Source organism: Eulemur rufifrons, chromosome 7 (assembly GCF_041146395.1).
Source record: "Eulemur rufifrons isolate Redbay chromosome 7, OSU_ERuf_1, whole genome shotgun sequence".
Lineage (NCBI taxonomy): Eukaryota > Metazoa > Chordata > Mammalia > Primates > Lemuridae > Eulemur > Eulemur rufifrons.
In genome coordinates this window covers 188,581,142-188,599,949 of record NC_090989.1, presented here as the reverse complement: position 1 = coordinate 188,599,949, position 18,808 = coordinate 188,581,142, and the positions used below count along the sequence as shown (strand labels likewise).

Below are 18,808 nucleotides of genomic sequence, written 5' to 3'. Positions count from 1 at the left end.
CATGCGCAGGGGTGGCATCTTTGGTGGGAGAAGCTCAGAATGACAATCTTTAAAGACCCCTACTGTATGCCCCAGGGCAGGCAGAAGAGAACAAGACGGAATTCTCCTGCCATCAAGGATACAAACATCCCCCAGGGATTTAGTGCAAAGTAATCAGAAGTTGGCCTTGAGTTAATCATCACTGAAGCTAGCTGATGGGGACACAGAGGGTCATTATGCCCTTTGCTTTGGTGTCTTTGAAATTTTCTATATGAAAATGTTGTAAAATCATCACCTAAAGGAGGGAGGGAAATGGGTCAGGATAGCAGATGAAGCAAGACGGCCATGTGTCAATACTCGATGGATACATGAGGCTTCTACATAGATCTTATTTTCCAAAACACTGAGTTAACCCTTTGTGTGCCAGAACTTTACTGAAAAACTCCTATTTCCTATGGAAACCTTTCTAGAATGTCTGCTTTCCTAAGCAGAATGCACCGAATCTCGCCCTGCGGGGTTGTGTCACTGCAGCCAGCGCACGGATGAGGGGGTTTCTGTATCCTGCCCCATTGCCGGCAGTGGGTCGGCCCCACAGCTTCCCCCTCTCCTTTAGTGGTAGCAGAACTCGGCTGAGTCCTGGCTCCGTCATTACTGAAGATGTGGCCTCGGGTGAGCTGTGCTTCATTTCTTTGAGCTTTCTCAAACATAAAAAGAGAAATAATAGTCTGTTCTTTGCACAGTTCTTGTCCAGACTGAAAGAGCTGATGTTTATGAAGCACAAGCATCAGGCCCTGGCACACGTGGAGCGCTCACTACTCCACCCAGGCGGTAAAACCGCGTGCAGAATAAGGATAAAAACAGATGCTGATCGACAGCCCAGCCGCCTCTCCGACAGCTAAGGCTTCGCCACGGTTGTTTCAGCCACTCAAAGCCCACTTAGTGCCGTCCGAATTCCAGCTGTGCGAATCTGCCCATGGCTCCTCTGCTCACCTTCTTCCCCTCCACGTCTCTTCCCACTTCCTGCCCGCCTACTGCAGGAGGGGTCAGGACGTCCCAGGGGTCAAGGTGTGGGCTCTGCGTCCTCCACGCCCACAAAAATCCTTCAAGATAATCGATCAATTTGAACTTTGGGGCCCAAGGGAACCTGGGGGTTTTCCCAAGAGAAGGTGGGTTTTGGGTGGTTTGATGAAATAAACGATTATTCCTTATGTGCAGTTCGGGCAAAAACAGACTCTTGTCTCTGTCTGCAGACTGTGGTCATCACCTCCACGTGCTTAGGCACAGCCACTCCCAAGGCCCATTCGAGACAGTAAACAGTGCAAAGGCTGACAGAGACACGTGACACTGGTTTTTACAGTGACCTAGTTGAGGAACATCAGAGGAAACTGCCACGCCTGTTACTTTCTCCACGCTGACCAACGCTCCCCTAGAATTTCCTTAGTTTATTATCATTTTTCCCCCTGGCCATCAACCAGTATCACATTTGCTTTAGGACCATTTCCCCATATCTTTAATTGCTGATCAAAAGTCTGCACCTTTTTTTTTTTTATCTTTAGCTATGGGAAATAATCCAGACTCCTTGGCCTGAGGTTACCTTTCCAGATTCCACCTCTCTGGGGTGTCTGGAATGTTCCTCTCCTCAGCTAACGTTTGATGAGCACTTCCATGGTAGCCACACGGAGGCGTATGATTCCTTACCAGGACGGGACGAAATGCTGTTATCATCCTCATTTCATGAACTGAAGAAACTGCGGCACAGTGAGGCTAACTGTGCTAGAAAGCACCAGAGCTAGGATTTCGATGCAGGCCTGTCTAACGCAAAAGCCCACGGCACACTCTCCTCTCGGCAGCGCTGGCTCTGGCTCCAGGACTGGCACCAGAGACCTGAATCACGTGGACTTGGGATCTTCAGCTCAGCACTCGGGAGGCTTGGCTCGGGGGCCGTGTGGTGAGGACAGAGATAGGCCTGAGGAGCAGCTCCCCTGGGGAAGTTAGCCCCTGGCTGAGTCCTTCTGTCACCTGGCAAGCTGGCCCCAAGCCCTCGCCTGGGCACAAGGGGATGGAGACAGACCTGAAGTGGTCTGAAAGGCTTTGGGAGAGCAGTCAGTGCAGTGCACAAATCACACAGCTCAGGTGCCACTTCCTACTCGCGTGGCCTTAAACAAATCCCTCTCTCTCTGGGCTTCCGGTGCCTGAGGACAAAGCAGCAGAGCTGTGACTGACAGGCGAGGAAAGCGATAGGGCAGGTGGCACCCTTGACTCCCGTTGCTTGGCTGCGAGGGCCGGGGCTGTGGAGAGCAGACAGGGAGATGGGCAGGCACCTGGCCTGGGCCCACACGCAAGGCCAGCCTGTGCTGGGGGCTTGGGAGACCACAGGTGAAACACAGGGGCCCAGCAGCATATGACCGTGGCCAGGTCGTTTATCCCCTCTGTGCTTCAGTTTTCTCATCTGTAAAATGGGCATAATAACAATACCTAACTCATGCAGGTAGCCGAAGGTTAAATAGTACAGTACTTGAAGTACAGTACTTGGAATAGTGCCTGACACCTAGAAAGCGCTCAATAACTGAGTTGTTTTCTTTTGACAAAAACGGTACTAGATGGCATATATTCTTTTGTTTCCTGGCTTTCTCCGCTTTTCCAGCTCACTACCTTGTGAGCATGTTTCCACGTACAGATGCACATCTACGTCGTGTCATTAATTTTACCATCTCCTATGTGGTTTCCAATTTTTTGCTTATATGCTGAGCTGAATATCCTTATAGATAAATCTTCATTTCCTTAAATAAATTTGCTTTAAGTAGAAAAATTAAATTAAGTTCAAAATACCTGGGCCCGGAAGAGCGACTGGCCTCACGGGCTGCTCTTCCTCCTGCACATTCTTGGTGTTTCTCAGGGGAGCTGCCAAAGGCCTTCCTGGCTTCACAGCATCTGGGAAGCCTGGAGTGGGAGACCCGATTTTAGGAACCGATTTCCCTGAAAACAAGGTGGAAAGAAAATGATTAGTATTCCATGACGTGGGGTAGCCACCAAGAGGCTGGGCCTGGAAGTGAGAGACCTGGGTTCTAATCCTGACTCTGCCACAAATTCATACTGTGCTGGTGATGGTGGATTTTCTCTCCCTGGGCCTTGACCTCCACATCTGTAAAATGGACACAACAATCCCCTGTGATGGCCCAGCTCTGACATTCTGAGTCACACAATCTGGCTTCCGACCTTTCTAGCTGTATAACCTTAGACACGCCACTTTCCTCCTCTGAGCCTCCGTTTCCTCACCTACAATAATAACAATATCTGCTTACCTCCCTCCCAGGGCTGTTGTGAAGGGGGAAATGTGGAATACAGATGTGAAAGGGCTTTGGAGACGATACCTCTCCCTGAACATGTGAGCAAGTTGAAGACATCTATCCCTCTAAGTCCCTACTCAGCCCCTAGATATAAAAGTTCTGGCTGTCCTACAGCTTCGCTTCCACAAGCTGCAGAAACACACGCGTCCTCCTTCCCCATCATACAGATGCGAACCATAAAAACAGCAGCTACATCCTGAAGACCAAATGTGCCAGGTCCAGGCCCAGCTTTGCATATGCTAAATCCTCACAACGTCTTTGCATTTCTTCCCTGTCAAGAGATGAGCAAACTGAGGCCTGAGCAAGTTAAGTCACTTGTCCAAGATCCCACAGCCAGAGGCAGGCAGGACTGGTTAAAGAAATCACCTGCCTTCTTGCGAATAATCATTTCCTCTTTCCACTGACTTGGGGAGCCCCAAAGGTGCTGCGAGGGTGTGTCTACGTGGGCTTCCGGCCACCTCCTCAGAGCTGCTCTCTGTGAAACCTCTTCCTCCCCTACCTCTACCATGCCCTGATTATCCCCGCCAGCTGGCCGCTGCCTCCTGCCGACAAGTCCCTCCTCAGCCTGCATCTTACTCAAAATAAGATCTGGCGTCATCACTTCTCTGTTTAAAGCCTCTTTGGGCTCCCCACTGCCTAGACAACATCCACACTCCTTAGCCTAAATCCTCCTGTCTCCCCATTGCCTCCCAGAGAAAGCCCAAATTCTACAGCTCTGCATTCAAGGCCCCTTGCTCTCTGGTGATTTGGGGTGCGCCCATGTTTGAGAACCACAAACACGGGGCACTGACGTCCCAGGGAAGGCTGCCGACTTGCTTAATCTCACACCGAGCCCCAGGAGGGGCTGGGAAGACACGTCTCCAGCAGCATTTACTCCAACTGGTTAAATTGTGAACAAAACCAATTGTTACCGTGGCACCTAGCTTTTCAAACCCAACCTTTGGGACTACAACAAAAATAGTAAGACCTAAATTTGCATGGCCCACACAGATTTATTTAATTTTCACAACAACGTGTTGATAGAATTATCTACATTTTATTTTTTAGCATATTGAGCCTCAAATAGGTGAAATGACTTGTCCCAAGTCAAACAGCCAGAAGAGTCAAACCTGGGGCCGGTTTCACCATCCTGCCTTCCAGCTAGGGCAGAACTACTTGAACACCGCCCCAGGCCCTGGGTTCGCACCAGGGGCCAATGGCTCAGTCCCTGCACGAGCAGGAACAAAGGGGTGATCACTCCGATTTCCCCAGGGTGGGGGGAGACCTTGGGAAAGCACAAGAATAATAATAAGGCTAAACGGGGAAGATTATAGGTGGCTTTTTCCTTGTGTTTTCTGTACTGTCACTGACATATTAGTCATTAAATAAACCTATCTTACACAAGCAGCAGAGCTTAGCTGTTTAGAGTTCAGACTCTGGAAAGGAAACCAGCTTCGTCACTCCCTGGCTGAGTTTACTTTGGACAACTTTTATGAGGACTAATAGAGACAGAGCACATGAATGGCTTGGCTCAAAATACAGGCGCTAAGTTTGGGGTTAATTTAAAAAAAAAAAAAAAACAACAGGACCTTTATTATTGTGATTGTTATTATATTTTTAAAACATTGGTTCTCTCTCAAACAGCCCACCTATTGAGTGTAAGAAGAGTAGGATGGAAGTTTTTAGTTTTCATGTAACACAATTCTTAATCAGTTAAAAAATTTTTAACTTGGGGTTTTTTCACTTTAATAGTAACTAAAAGGATATACAGATATATCCATTGACATGGAAAGGTGCTAACACCACACTGTTGAATGAAAATGGTAGGCAACAAAAGAACATATATCATATATTACCACTTTTTGGTAAAATGCATGTAAAACAAAGGAGAAATCTATATATGAAGAGAAAAAGAGCCTGAAGCACATACAATGTTTACAGTGATTATAGGGGCAGAGAGAGAGGGATATCAGTGAGTTTATATTGTGGAGTTTTTTTCCCTTTGGTTTATTCATATTGGAGAATTTTTCAACAACGATTATGCATTATTTGCAAAGTAAAGTATATTTCTTTAAAAAAAAAAATCAGTAAGCAAGCTAGCTAAAACAGTGACTAGAACTGAGCCTCGCAAACTGGAGGGAGCAGCGTCTGCCCTGGGGACCCGCCTGGCCCGGATCAGCTGCAGACAGAGCCTGAATCAGCCCTTCCCTGGAGTCGGAGCCCACTCACTTCTATTTTTTACCAAACTGTCCAAGACGTGTCCTCGATATTTTTCACTGCACATATCCTCCCCACGACCCTGCACATCTGTTTGGGTTTTTTTTTTTTTTTTTGGTTTTTTTTTTTTTTTTGACAGAGTCTCACTCTGTTGCCCAGGCTAGAGTGCCGTGGCATCAGCCTAGCTCACAGCAACCTCAAACTCCTGGGCTCCAGCGATCCTCCTGCCTCAGCCTCCCGAGTAGCTGGGACTACAGGTATGCGCCACCATGCCCGGCTATTTTTTTCTATATATATTTTTAGTTGTCCAGCTAATTTATTTTTATTTTTTTTAGTAGAGACGGGGTCTCGCTCTTGCTCAGGCTGGTCTCGAACTGCTGAGCTCAAACAGTCCACCCGCCTCGGCCTCCCAGAGTGCTAGGATTCCAGGCATCAGTCACCGCGCCCGGCCGACCCCTCACATCCTAAGTAAGGAAACTGAGACGCGGGGAGGTGAGACCTGCCGAGGGCGAAAGTGGCACAGAGGCAGGGAGGTGGGAACCAGAGCCCAGGCGGCGGCCGGGGCTGTGGCGCAGCCCAGAGAACACACGCTTCCCCTCTCCCGCCGCCGCCGGGGTCTGGGGCCCTTCAGAAGCGCGTTCCATGGACCACGCCGCCCCTGCCCCAACTCCCATCAGGACGAGCTCTTTCTGGCTGAAACTCAGAGCCTAGACACCGGTTTCTCCTCAACAGCGGCCTTGCCGGCAGGATTCACAAAACCACTGCCTTCCACAGGCCCAGGAGGAAAACAAACAGTCCCTTGTACAAATGACGAGCAATTGCCGTGGCGAATGCTGACACAAACACAGATCCGGCACAGAGCTGCCCACTCCCAGGGTGTGCACGGAAGGGGAAACTCTGCCTGTGTCCCGAGAAGGAAGGGCCACCCCGCTGCCTCTCTGTCAAGACACACGGCGGTGGAACGTCGAGGCCACCAGCCCATCTGTGGCTGGCCTCTGTGGGCTCCACCCATAGGGAAGAGAAAAAGCGTCATTATATTTTCATACTAAGAAGAGTCCAACTTTCCTCTTTCTCTTTCTTGCGCTCTCCACAAGGACACGCGGTGGCCCCCACCTAGCACTGCAGGGCACGTGGAAGCATGTAGGGGTGGGGAAACACACAGGGGGAGGGGACGCCGTGGGCAGGGCCACAGCCTGCAAATGAACCCGTCAGTCAGCACATCTGGGGCTGACACCCTCCCACACAGGAGGACCTCGTCACACCCAGCCATAGATGTCAGCTGACAGAGCCTGCCCTGACAAGAAGTTTCAGTTTCCTGTGAAAGCCCCCTCTCAGAGTGCTTTGGGTTTCTAGATGCCTAAACAAATACTGTGTATAAACAAATACAGGCCGGGCATGTTGGTGGCTCACGCCTGGAATCCTAGCACTCTGGGAGGCCGAGGTGGGCGGATCGTTTGAGCTCAGGAGTTCGAGACCAGCCTGAGCAAGAGCGAGATCCCCGTCTCTACTAAAAAATAGAAAGAAATTATCTGGATAACTAAAAATATATAGAAAAAATTAGCCGGGCATGGTGGCACATGCCAGCTACTCGAGAGGCTGAGGCAGGAGGATCGCTTGAGCCCAGGAGTTTGAGGTTGCTGTGAGCTAGGCTGATGCCATGGCACTCTAGCCTGGGCAACCGAGTGAGACTCTGTCTCAAAAAAAAAAAGAAAAAAAAAGAAACCACATAAAAGCAAATACAAACCGTAATGTGATAAACACTTATTAATATGTCTTCATTTCTGCTCTGGAGCAGCAGACATGTGGCCTGCGTGCAGCGTGCAGGCAGCCTTTGCTTGCCTTTTCCTGCCGTCAAAGCTGGAAGATGGAGGAAATGTGGCTTCTCTGTCCTCATCCCCTGGAAACCTGATGTCTGATAGCTGGGTAGATACAAGACCCGCTCTTTCAGCCTGTCACACCAGAATGCTGGTGAAGCAAAAAAAAACACCAAAGGCAGGATGAGGCAACGGAGGCCAAAATGCTCACAAGAAAGGGTTATGACGAGCTTTAAACCACACTGAGCTTCCTGCCTGTCAAGGCCAAGGCGCCATCCGGTCATAGTCTTCTTATCACTGATACACACACAGGACAACACTCCTCCCCACCCCCGCCACACCCTGGAATTAAATTTTTTTTTAATTTTCATTTCAGAATATTACAGGGGTACAAACGCTTCGGTTTGTATATATATTGCCTTTGCACCACCCAAGTCCGAGCTACAAGTGTGCCCATCCCCCAGACAGCACCCACCCCACCCGCTAGGTGTGACTTTACCCATCCCCTCCTCCCCCTCCCACCTGCCCAACACCCGAAGGTTACTTCCATATGTGCACACCAGTGTTGATCAATTAGTACCAATTTATTTTTTAAATTTTTTATTTAAAAATATTGTAATATTGGCCAGGCGCGGTGGCTCACGCCTGTAATCCTAGCACCCTGGGAGGCCGAGGCGGGTGGATCGCTCGAGGTCAGGAGTTCGAGACCAGCCTGAGCAAGAGCGAGACCCCGTCTCTACTAAAAATAGAAAGAAATTATCCAGCCAACTAAAATACATATAGAAAAAAATTAGTCAGGCATGGTGGCGCATGCCTGTAGTCCCAGTTACCCGGGAGGCTAAGGCAGGAGGATTGCTTAAGCCCAGGAGTTTGAGGTTGCTGTGAACTAGGCTGATGCCACGGCACTCTAGCCCGGGCAACAGAGCAAGACTCTGTCTCAAAAAAAAAAAAAAAAAAAAAAATTGTAATATTAAAATTTAAATTTTTTCCAGAATGTTCATTCCCCCCCGAAAAAAATTTTTTTTTAATTTTTTTTTATGTAGAGATGGGGGGTCTCACTTTTACTCAGGCTGGTCTCGAACTCTACCTCAAGTGATCCTCCCACCTCAGCCTCCCAGAGTGCTAGGATTACAGGTGTGAGCCGCCTCGCCCGGCCAATTAGTAACAATTTGATGGTGAGTACCTGTGGTGCTGTTTTTCCATTCTTGTGATACTTCACTTAGAAGAATGGGCTCCAGCTCCATCCAGGATAGTACAAGAGGTAGCTCACCATTTTTTTTTTTTCCTATGGCTGAGCAGTACTTGGGATTAAATTCTTAAGAGGATTCCACACATAAAGTTGATTCTGCAGGATCACGAGGTCCAAAAACGTAGGTTGTGATCAAAGGGCAGAAGCAGGAGTGAGCTCGGGGAAGCTTCCGCTCCGGGTGGAACCAGACTCGGCTTCTGTGGTTCCGGCTGTGTGCGCAAGCAAACCCTCTGAGCTTCATCTGTGGAGCGAGCATAATAATGACCCCTACACCTCCCAGGGCTACCCCAGGGCTCTGCGGGCTGAGAAAGGAAAAGCAGCCGGCGCAGGGCCCGGGCTGGGCACATACTGTGCGAAAGGCCGTCCTCTCTCAGCTCTGCCCGAAAGGCGCAGATAAAAAAGAACCTCTGATTCCCGAGCAGGGTCTCTGAAGGCAGCATGGGGTGGAAGGCTATTTTCAACATTTTAAACGCTCTAATGGAAACTGACTCTAGATGGGCTGCAACTTGGGGGACGGTCCCGAAGCCACAATGGCCGTGAGGACAAAGTAACACTTGAGCCCAGCTGCCACCTGCCTGTGCCCTTCGCAGCCAGCCATGTCACACACAGGAGGGCAGGCAGCCCAGGATTCTTCTGTCTGCCAGGACCCCCAGGATGGAAGGGGATGCCAGTGATGCCTTCTAGGACACAATTAGGGAAGAACTAATCTCCTACAGCTTAGGTGGCCGCAGGTGCTAGGGGGTTGATATGTTGGTTCTCAGACCAAGAAAATCCGTCTGGATGTTTTTGGAAACTCCCTAGGTGACGCTGAGAACGACTAGCTTGGCCCAGAGCAATGAGGGTTGCATCACAGGCACCAGGAAGGCAGAGGGCTGGGGGCAGAAGTGCTTCTCTGTTCCTGCTTCATGGTTCAGCAGGGTTGGCTGACGGTGTGATTTCTCCTCCTCTCCGGTTTGTGTTTTCAGAATGCCCGGCGCGCTCTCTAGTGAGCACGAATCGCTTACGCCGTGGAAGCCAGACCGACTGGCGGCCTTCTAGCATGCTTTCAGCGTGCAGCAGGCGCACTGGCAAGGCCACCTCTAAGCCTCGGCTTCCAGTGCCCAGCAGATAACAGCTGTTATTGTTATTTACTATTGTTATTTTTATTATCACCCCTAACTCTAGGTCAGGCTTTTTTCTGCAAGTGCTTTCCCATAGGCATGGCCTATTTAATTCAGATAACAGCTCTGGGGAAAAGTCTCAGTGCTATCTCCATCTTGTACTTGAAGAAAGTGAAGCCTAGAGTGGTTATTTGTTTATAATCTGTTTATTTATGCCCTATCTCCTTCGGTAGAAAGCAATAAAGGAAGTTTATCTTGCTGGGCCCGTGCCTGGCCTCCTCCCCTCGCTGCCTGGGAAGATCCAACACGGTGGCAAGTCCAGGGGCAGCTGGAAGACACCCAGAGCAGCTGACCAGGTCTTTCCTCGGTGAGCACATTCTGGAAACCCCCGACCCTCACGCCACTCAAAGTAAACAGTGATTTATTTGTAAGCTGACTCACGTGGCTGGAATCGATCCCTTCTAGAACAAGCTAGAGTGATTCAGCCATGACTAAAGCACCCTGGTGCCAGCTGCCTATATCAGGAACAAACACAGCTTTCTGGGCCTCCCTCTCTTTTCCTTTCCTTCCTAATCCCTGAGTTTGACCCTCGTGGGCATCCACAGTCCACATACACACACACACACATCACTCAAAACTCCCAGCTCAAGCCAGACATGAAATTAGGCAAATCTGTGGACGTGACCTGTCTTGCTAATTGCTCTACCCCTGGTTCTCCAGTGAACTTGTACTCCACCAGCTGCCGAAACGACTCATTCTTCCTCACTCATTGGTTGTGTTAGAGACTAAGGATTCCATCCTTTATCAAAACTGATATAATTCTGACATTAAGCCAGTTAAATAAAAGATATTTAATCATAAACTGGGAGGAGTTCTATGCTGAAAGCAAACATGAAGGAGGGAAAGAGACAAGGTCTCACTCTGTTGCCCAGGCTGGAGTGCAGTGGTGCAATCATAGCTCACTGCAACCTCCAACTCCTGGGCTGAAGCGATCCTCCTGTCTCAGCCTCCCGAGTAGTTGGGACCACAGGGTCCTGCGCCACCACGCCCAGCTAATTTTTTTATTTTTTTGTGGAGTCAGGGGCTCACTGTGTGGTCCAAGCTGGTCTCAAACTCCTGACCTTAAGCAATCCTCCCACCTTGGCCTCCCAAAATGCTGGGATTACAGGCATGAGCCTCTGTGCCCAGCCTCAGGGGAAGCTTCTCTGAGGAGGTGCCATTTAAGCAGAGACCCAAAAGATGAAAAGAATCAGCCATGGGAAGCATGCAGGGAAATTAGGGAGGGATCAGTGTTCCAAGGAGAGGGAACAGCAAGTACAAAGGCCCAGAGGCAGAAAACAACTTGGTGTATTTCCTCAGGTGAAGGATGGTCTTAGTGGCTGAGCTGAATGAGGAGAAAGCGGTAGAGATGAGAAGAGAAAGCTGGACAGGTTTAGACCATGCAGGACCTTGTAGCCATTATCCCTTGAACTGAAATAACCTGTAGCTGGGACAATACTTACCAAATAACCATGACCATTTGCTCCCTCTCATATCCATACCCCAGTCTCCTCTGCAGTCAGGCTGGGGACACATGACTGGCTCTGGCCAGTGGGTTTTACATGGTAGTGCTATCCATCACTTCCCGGACAAAGCAATTAAGAGCTAGTGTGCTTCCTCCACCGCTCTTCCATCCCTCTCTTCCCCTGCCACAGTGCCCTTGGAAGCCATGTGTTCCAGATGACATAGCTGGCTACAAGAATGCAGGAGGCTGCCTGACCCACAGTGGATTTTACATGAGTGAGAAATCAATCTTTGTTGAGTTGAGCGAGTAGATTTCAAGGTTTATCGGTTATTACAGCATAACTTAGCCTACACTGTTTAATACAAAATCTAAGTACGTGTCCAAAACTTGCAACCCAAAGGAGCCTAGTTACAACAGCTTAGCATATAGCAGGAGTTCAATAAATGACTGTTGATTTCACCCCAGCTCTTACCCTTCCTCTCAAAAAATTGAGGACTGGTTTAAATGCACTGCACACACCCCTCCGTTCATTCTAACGCCACTCTCAAGAGACCAACAGTGATGAAAGCCCTGCTTTTTGCCAATGGTATGACTGATTTGTGGAAGGAAAGCCGGGTGACCTGTCCTGAGCCACACAGTAATAACTTTAAAAAAACCTCACCATCGTTTATGTTTTAAAGCTTCCCAGTATACGAGAATAGATGGGGCAGTGCCTTGACCCATTTTTCAGAGGCAGAATGTGAGACTTGATGCCACCCAGTGACCTACCCAAAGAGGTGTGAAGGTCAGTCAGACCTGAGTTCTCATCTCGGCCCTACTCTACTTACTAGCTCTGTGACTTTGGGCAAGTTACTTAATCTCTGAGCCTCAGTGTCCTCATCTACAAAATAAGGAAAATAAGAATTGCAAGAAAAGACACTTGCCTGGCACATATTAGGTGCTAAATATAAGTTATTACTAGAACCCAGATATCTGGACCCCTGGCCTGGGGGAGTCTTGGCCCCAGAGTGCCACCTCCAGTGGCCCCAGGGCCTGACCTATGCGTGTCTTCTTGTTCCCTAGTGGTTGGAAAAAAGGGGTGGATGTGGGGCAAACACACAGCCCTGTCTGGACCTTGCAACAGCCCAGCCTCTTCGGGAGAGGAAGGGTTCTTTTTCCTCTGTTTTTCATTTTAGGCAGCAGCTCAAAATTTCCCATTCAATGACAGTCCCACTCCAGGAAGGAAATGACTGGCTGAAATGCCAAACCCAAAGTCAGAAACTATCTGGGTTACTCAACCGAGAAGAAAGTATATGGAAACTGTGACACTTAAGACTCCCAGGAGCTGGGTGTGGTGGCTCACGCCTGTAATCCTAGCACTCTGCCAGGTGGAGGCGAGAGGATCGTTTGAGCTCAGGAGTTCGAGACCAGCCTGAGCAACAGCGAGACCCTGTTTCTACTAAAAATAGAAAAAATGAGCTGGGTGTGGTGTGCGCCTATAGTCCCAGCTACTTGGGAGGCTGAGGCAGCAGGAGGATCGCTTGAGCCCAGGACTGTGAGGTTGCTGTGAGCTAGGCTGACACCACAGCACTCTACTCAAGGCAACAGAGTGACACTCTGTCTCAAAAAAAAATAAAAAATAAAAAAGGACTCCCAGGAAGATGGTAGCAACAGATGTGGGGATACAACCTTGGTTACCTCCCAGATCGCCTCAGATGCCTGAAGCACCTTGGTCTCCCACTCAGTTGACATTTGGAACCTGACAGGCACCCCATTCCTCACAGGGTGGGCATCCAAAGGGTATACACCCTCGGTGGAAGCCCTCCAACATCTTCCCTTCACTCCCAAGTGGAAGCAAATTCTTCACCATGGCTGCTCAGCCCCGCGCAGCCGGACCCGGCCCTCTCCCCAGGCTCAGCCCACCACCGGGCCTCTGCACGTGCATGGGCCCTCACTTTGGTTGGCCCACTCATCCTTTAGCTGGAGGCTCAAGCTTCAGTTCCTCAGGGAACCCTCCCTGATGAGATCAAATCCCCCCATCTGCCTACCTGCCCTACCCACCTTCCCTGCACTTCCCCTTTGAGCACGCACACTGCGGTGGGTGGTGTGCACGTGAGTGATTATCTCATTACTACTTGTCTCCTTCACTCGACTGCAAGCTCCCTGAGGCCTGGGACCTCATCTGTGTCCCCAGCACCTAGGCTATAGCAGGTACTCAATAAATACATACTTTTTAGTTCATTATTAACTCTCTTGTCCAGCTTCTGTGTGTCTTAACTCCCTGTGGAGACAAGAGAGAATTTCACCTGGTGTCCAGCTTCCACCGTCCCAGCTAGAGCCATCTGACCCCCCAGCTAGAAGCTCAGCCCCTAAGCCAGCCTTGGGTGGCATTTAATCAGCTCTAGAGCTCAGCACTGATTATAGCCAATTCTCCTTTGACTGGGAGCCACAGCTGGCATACTATGGCCTCTGCCTCAATTCTTGCTCTAAAGCCCCCAAGATGCCAGCACATAAGGTCTGGAGCATGGCTCACAGTCCCCTCCTCAGCCCAGTAATCTGGAAAAGTCCCTCGCAGGAGAGGAGTCTCATCTTTAAGCCCCTGGGGGATGGCTGGCCCTATCCTGCAGAATCAGACTCTCCTGATGCCTGAACAGACAGGTACTGCCCCTGGCCCCCAGGCTCTCCCTCATGGGCTCCCCTGAGATGCCCAGCAATTTCACCATGGTCGCCATTTCCCATAGCAGTGATTCCCAAAGTGTACTGGTTTCATCGGCATATTAATACGTATCAAATGAAAAGGTATGGCCGGGCACGGAGGGTCATGCCTGTAATCCTAGCACTCTGGGAGGCCGAGGCGGGTGGATCGCTCGAGGTCAGGAGTTCGAGACCAGCCTGAGCAAGAGCGAGACCCCTGTCTCTACTAAAAAATAGAAAGAAATTATCTGGACAGCTAAAAATATACATAAAAAATTAACCCAGGCATGGTGGTGCATGCCTGTAGTCCCAGCTACTAGGGAGGCTGAGGCAGGAGGATCGCTTGAGCCCAGGAGTTTGAGGTTGCTGTGAGCTAGGCTGACGCCATGGCACTCTAGCCAGGGCAAAAAGAGCAAGACTCTGTCTCAAAAAAAAAAAAAAAAATGAAAAGGTGTTCTATGGTCAAACATAAATGAGAAATGGTCTACATAGGTGTCTTTGCTGCAGGACTTATCAAAGCCTTGATATGCTGGTGTGCATTGTGAATCTCCAAAGGTAGAGGACTGTGACAAACTATGCAGGGTTTCCCAAGTTTAGGTGTTCATGAATCCTTTGTCTGCAGTAGGGTATCTTGCTAGACTGTTCTTCTGAGGCACATGGTCTGGGAAGTGCTATTCTAGACTATGACTGACCACTGCAGATGCCCTGAACATACAGTACTCTCCCCATCACAAGGAGGCATCTTTCAAATATGAAACAAAGGCAGCATTCCCCCTCTGTCCAGACCCAGACAGTGAGTCTTCATCCCAGACCCAGACAGTGAGTCTTCATCCCAGACCCAGCTCTTCCCTGCAGCTTCAGGAGATGTGACAACATCCATAGAGGACTACTTTACAACTGGTCTTTGCCAGAAGTTGGGAGGCGAAAGAGGAAAGGAGAAAGTGAGAAAGAGCTTCATCTTACAAAGTGGAGCATCAAGAAAGACTGCCTATAGCTGATGGAAGAATAAGAAATATAAGTATATTCATTAACACATTAACTGCCATGTGAGTTGTATTTAACTCATGCTAGTTTTGAGCCCAGGGCCTCATGAAACATAAGAAGACTCAATTCTCTGAAACAAATTCAGTAAGTATGTCATGAGTCACATAAAACTCAATTGGCATGCGGTGTAAAAATTGATTCAAGTGCCTTGTGAGTTGCATATAACTCATGCACAGAAAACAATAAAAAAATCACAACTTTTTCATTAAATTAGAAAGGATCATTTTGTTTACAAAGTTTTTATTCTATTTTCATAATAAAACACTGTAGCTCCAGGGAAAACAATTTTTTTTTCTAGTGCAGCAGTCAATGTGTTAAAAGTTACAGAAGTAGGCTGAGCACTGTGGCTCATGGCTGTAATCCCAGCACTTCAGGAGGCTCAGACAGGAGGATTGTGTGAACCCAGGAATTGAAGACCAGCCTGGGCAACAGAGCAAGGCCCCATCACTACAAAAAATTTAAAAGTTAGCCAAGCATGGTGACATGCACCTGTAGTCCCAGCTACTTGGGAGGCTGAGGCAGGAGGATCGCTTGAGCCCAAGAGTTTGAGACTGGCCTAGGCAACATAGTGAGAGCCCATCTTTATAACAAAAATTTAAAAATTAGCTGGGCATCATAGTGGCTGAGGCAGGAGGATTGCTTAGGCCCAGGAGAGGCTGCAGTAAGCTACAATCAGGCCACTGCACTCCAGCCTAAGTAAGAGAGCGAGACCCTGTCTCAAAAAAAAAAAAAAAGAAAAAAGAAAACAAAAGCTGCAAAAGCAGCCTACAGAGGGACTAAAAATAGTGATATAAATGCTTTGGAAGGAGGCTGGACATGGTGGCTCACACCTGTAATCTTAGCATAATCCTAGCACTCTGGGAGGCTGAGGCAGAAGATTGCTTGAATCTAGGAGTTCAAAACCAGTCTGGGCAACATAGTGATACCCTGATCTCTACAAAAAATGTAAAAAATAGCCAGCCATGGTGGCACACACCTGTAGTCCCAGCTACTCAGGAGGCTGAGGCAGGAGGATCCCTTGAGCCCAGGAGTTTGAGGCTGCAGTGAGCTATGATCACACCATTGCACTCTAGGCTGGGCAGCAGAGAAAGACTTTGTCCCTAAAAAAATTAAAATTAAAAAAAATGTTTTGGGAGGAAGAGGGAAGAGGTACGTGTATAAACTAAATACTCTTCTAGGAAGTTAATGGACAATATTTAAATTGATACATATGAAAATAGCAATATAAGGACATTATTTAGAGATGGTACTCATGTGGCAGAGAATATCCACTCCCCCATCTTCCAACATTCTAGAAGTTTTAGATAGACATATGGCTGCCTGGCTAAACACTATATTTCCCAGCCTCCCTTGCAGCTAATTATGGTCATGTAACTATGTCCTAGTCAACAGAGCTTAGTGAAATGATAAGCGTCTCTTTTCCATATTGTCCCCTTAAAAGGAAAGTGCCCTTTCCTGCCTGCTGGCTGGAATGTGGACAGGGCAGTAGGAGCAGGAGCAAGTCTCTCAAAACACAAGATGGAGGCCGCACGTCAAGGACAGCACAGTAATAAAACAGAAGGAGCTGGATCCCTGACACTGTGGACCCACCACATCAGCCCCGATCGCTCACACTTATACTACTCATCAAAACAAACCCGCTTTTGGCTTAAGCTGCTATTATTTTGGCCCTTTTAGAACAGCCAAACCAGTGTCATAATTCATACGAAATGTGGTGCCAGAAGTTGAGCTCCAGGTAGTGAGGACTCAAAAAACTTGGTAAAACTGTCACTTATAATACTTGCACGGCAACCCGTGCACGTTAGGGTGTGAAACGTATACGCCGGGAGTAGGGGGAGGTGGTGAGAAAGAATTCTCAGACAATGATTAGGATATACAGAAGTAAAAGTTTATTTATTTTCCTGAGAAAGAAAGGAGGAGAGAGACAGAGAGAGAGAGAGGACACAGCGCCAGGAATAGAGAGATTGGCGCTGGCGCTGAGGCCAGAGGACTCTGACTCTCTACTGGGGCGGGCTGGGGAGGGGTAGGTGGCGGGTATGACCGTAGCCCAGTTAAAAGACAGCTGAGAAACCGTTGTGTTGGCTGTTTTTGTTCCTCACGTAGCAGACTGATAGCAGAAATTAGTTTCTTCTTTCTTCTCGATAGTAGGAAGCATCGGTAGCATCCCTTTTTGGGCAAGCAGGGGAAGTGTGCACTTCCACTGTCTGTTCAGGAACTGTTTTAAGGCTGTCTAAACAATATTCAAAAAAACCTTATTACAGGCAGTGAATATCTGATGCCTGTCCATCAGATAGTCTGCCCTTTTTTCCCCTCTCCCAGAAACTTTCTTTCCTTTGGAATGTGAATTGACCAGTTCTGACCTATGTTAATGAGGATTCATACCTTCTTTTGTCTGTACAGTTTTTTTTTTTTTAATTTTTAGGTAAACATCTCTGTAGGAGAGATATTTATATTAGTAACCTCAGGAACAGAGTTCATGTCACTCTAAGAGGCTGCCCATTAGGCAAAAAGTTCCCGAGCAGACAGTAGGAGTGCAAGCTTCCCCTGCTTCCCCAAAACAGACAGTACCGGATGCCTCCTGCTGTCAAGACAAAAGAAGAAACCAATTTCTGCTATCAATCTGCTATGTGAGAAACAGCAAAGCCAACACATCAGTTTCTCAACTGACTTCAGCTACCTGGGCTACAGTCATACCCCCACCCCTCCTCAGCCTGCCCCAGTCGGTCAGTCTTGTGGCCTCCGCGTCTCTCTTTACTTCTGGCGCTGTGCCCTCTCTCTCTTCAGAGGCAGAATAAAAAAAAACTTTGCACTTCTATCTATCCTAACTTTGTCTGAGAACTCTTTCCCGCCCACGTATGGACTTCACACCGTAACAGTGTGCTAAGAGATTTTCTAAGGGAAGAAATGACAACATTCTGAATGTTGGTGCTTGTATCTTCTTTTTCAGGGACCTCCAACAAAAGAGGTGAACCCCACCGGGGCCAGACTATGGACAAGTAGAGATGTAGGCCGGGCGCGGTGGCTCACGCCTGTAATCCTAGCACTCTGGGAGGCCGAGGTGGGCGGATCGTTTGAGCTCAGGAGTTCGAGACCAGCCTGAGCAAGAGCGAAACCCCATCTCTACTAAAAATAGAAAGAAATTATATGGACAGCTAAAAATATATATAGAAAAAATTAGCCGGGCATGGTGGTGCATGCCTGTAGTCCCAGCTACTCGGGAGGCTGAGACAGGAGGATCGCTTGAGCTCAGGAGTTTGAGGTTGCTGTGAGCTAGGCTGACGCCACGGCACTCACTCTAGACTGGGCAACAGAGTGAGACTCTGTCTCAAAAAAAAAAAAAAAAAAAAAAAGTAGAGATGTAAAAGGAAACTCTCTCAGTCCGCAGCTGACAACCCAAGTTGACCGAGAAGCCCCATTTGGGGGGCTCTGAAGAGTGCGCCTCAGCAGGAGGTAAGGCCTGGCACCAGCCTTCCCAGTCACCCTTCCACCTTTCCCGGTCCCACTGCTGACCCTCCGGAGAGGTTCTCTGCCAGGCAGAGCCAGCGGCAAAAGTCAAGTCAAGAGTGCTGCTCCCCATCTACTTTACTGCTCTGGGCAGCTCCGCGGGCGGCTCCGGGGAAGCACATTAAATTAGGAGGAGAGGCAGGGCAGGCTGAACACAGACGCCAGTAAGTGAAAGATCAAACGTCTGGGGCTCAGAACTAAGATGCGTCTAGGCAGGATCTTTGGCTGTGACTGCCAGAGTAGAAGTGATTAGAAGCCAAGAGACCAGAAGCTACTAGCTTTTTCAGAGAATTGTATTGCCAAAGAAACTACAGGCCTGGTCTGATAAAAGCTTGTGATGATCTGACACCTACAGCCCCCTCAAGCCCCAACGCACACCCACGAGCAGGAAGTGGGCT

General features: G+C 48.7%; 1 protein-coding gene across 1 annotated transcript in view; it reads right to left on the bottom strand.

The window, feature by feature from the left end:
• IRAK2 (interleukin 1 receptor associated kinase 2) overlaps positions 1-18,808 on the bottom strand; it is a 65,228-nt gene that overhangs the window by 31,089 nt on the left and 15,331 nt on the right. The window contains exon 3 of the mRNA XM_069476133.1: positions 2,809-2,955. Within this exon, the coding sequence (XP_069332234.1) occupies positions 2,809-2,955 (147 nt within the window). The remainder of the gene's footprint in view (positions 1-2,808; positions 2,956-18,808) is intronic.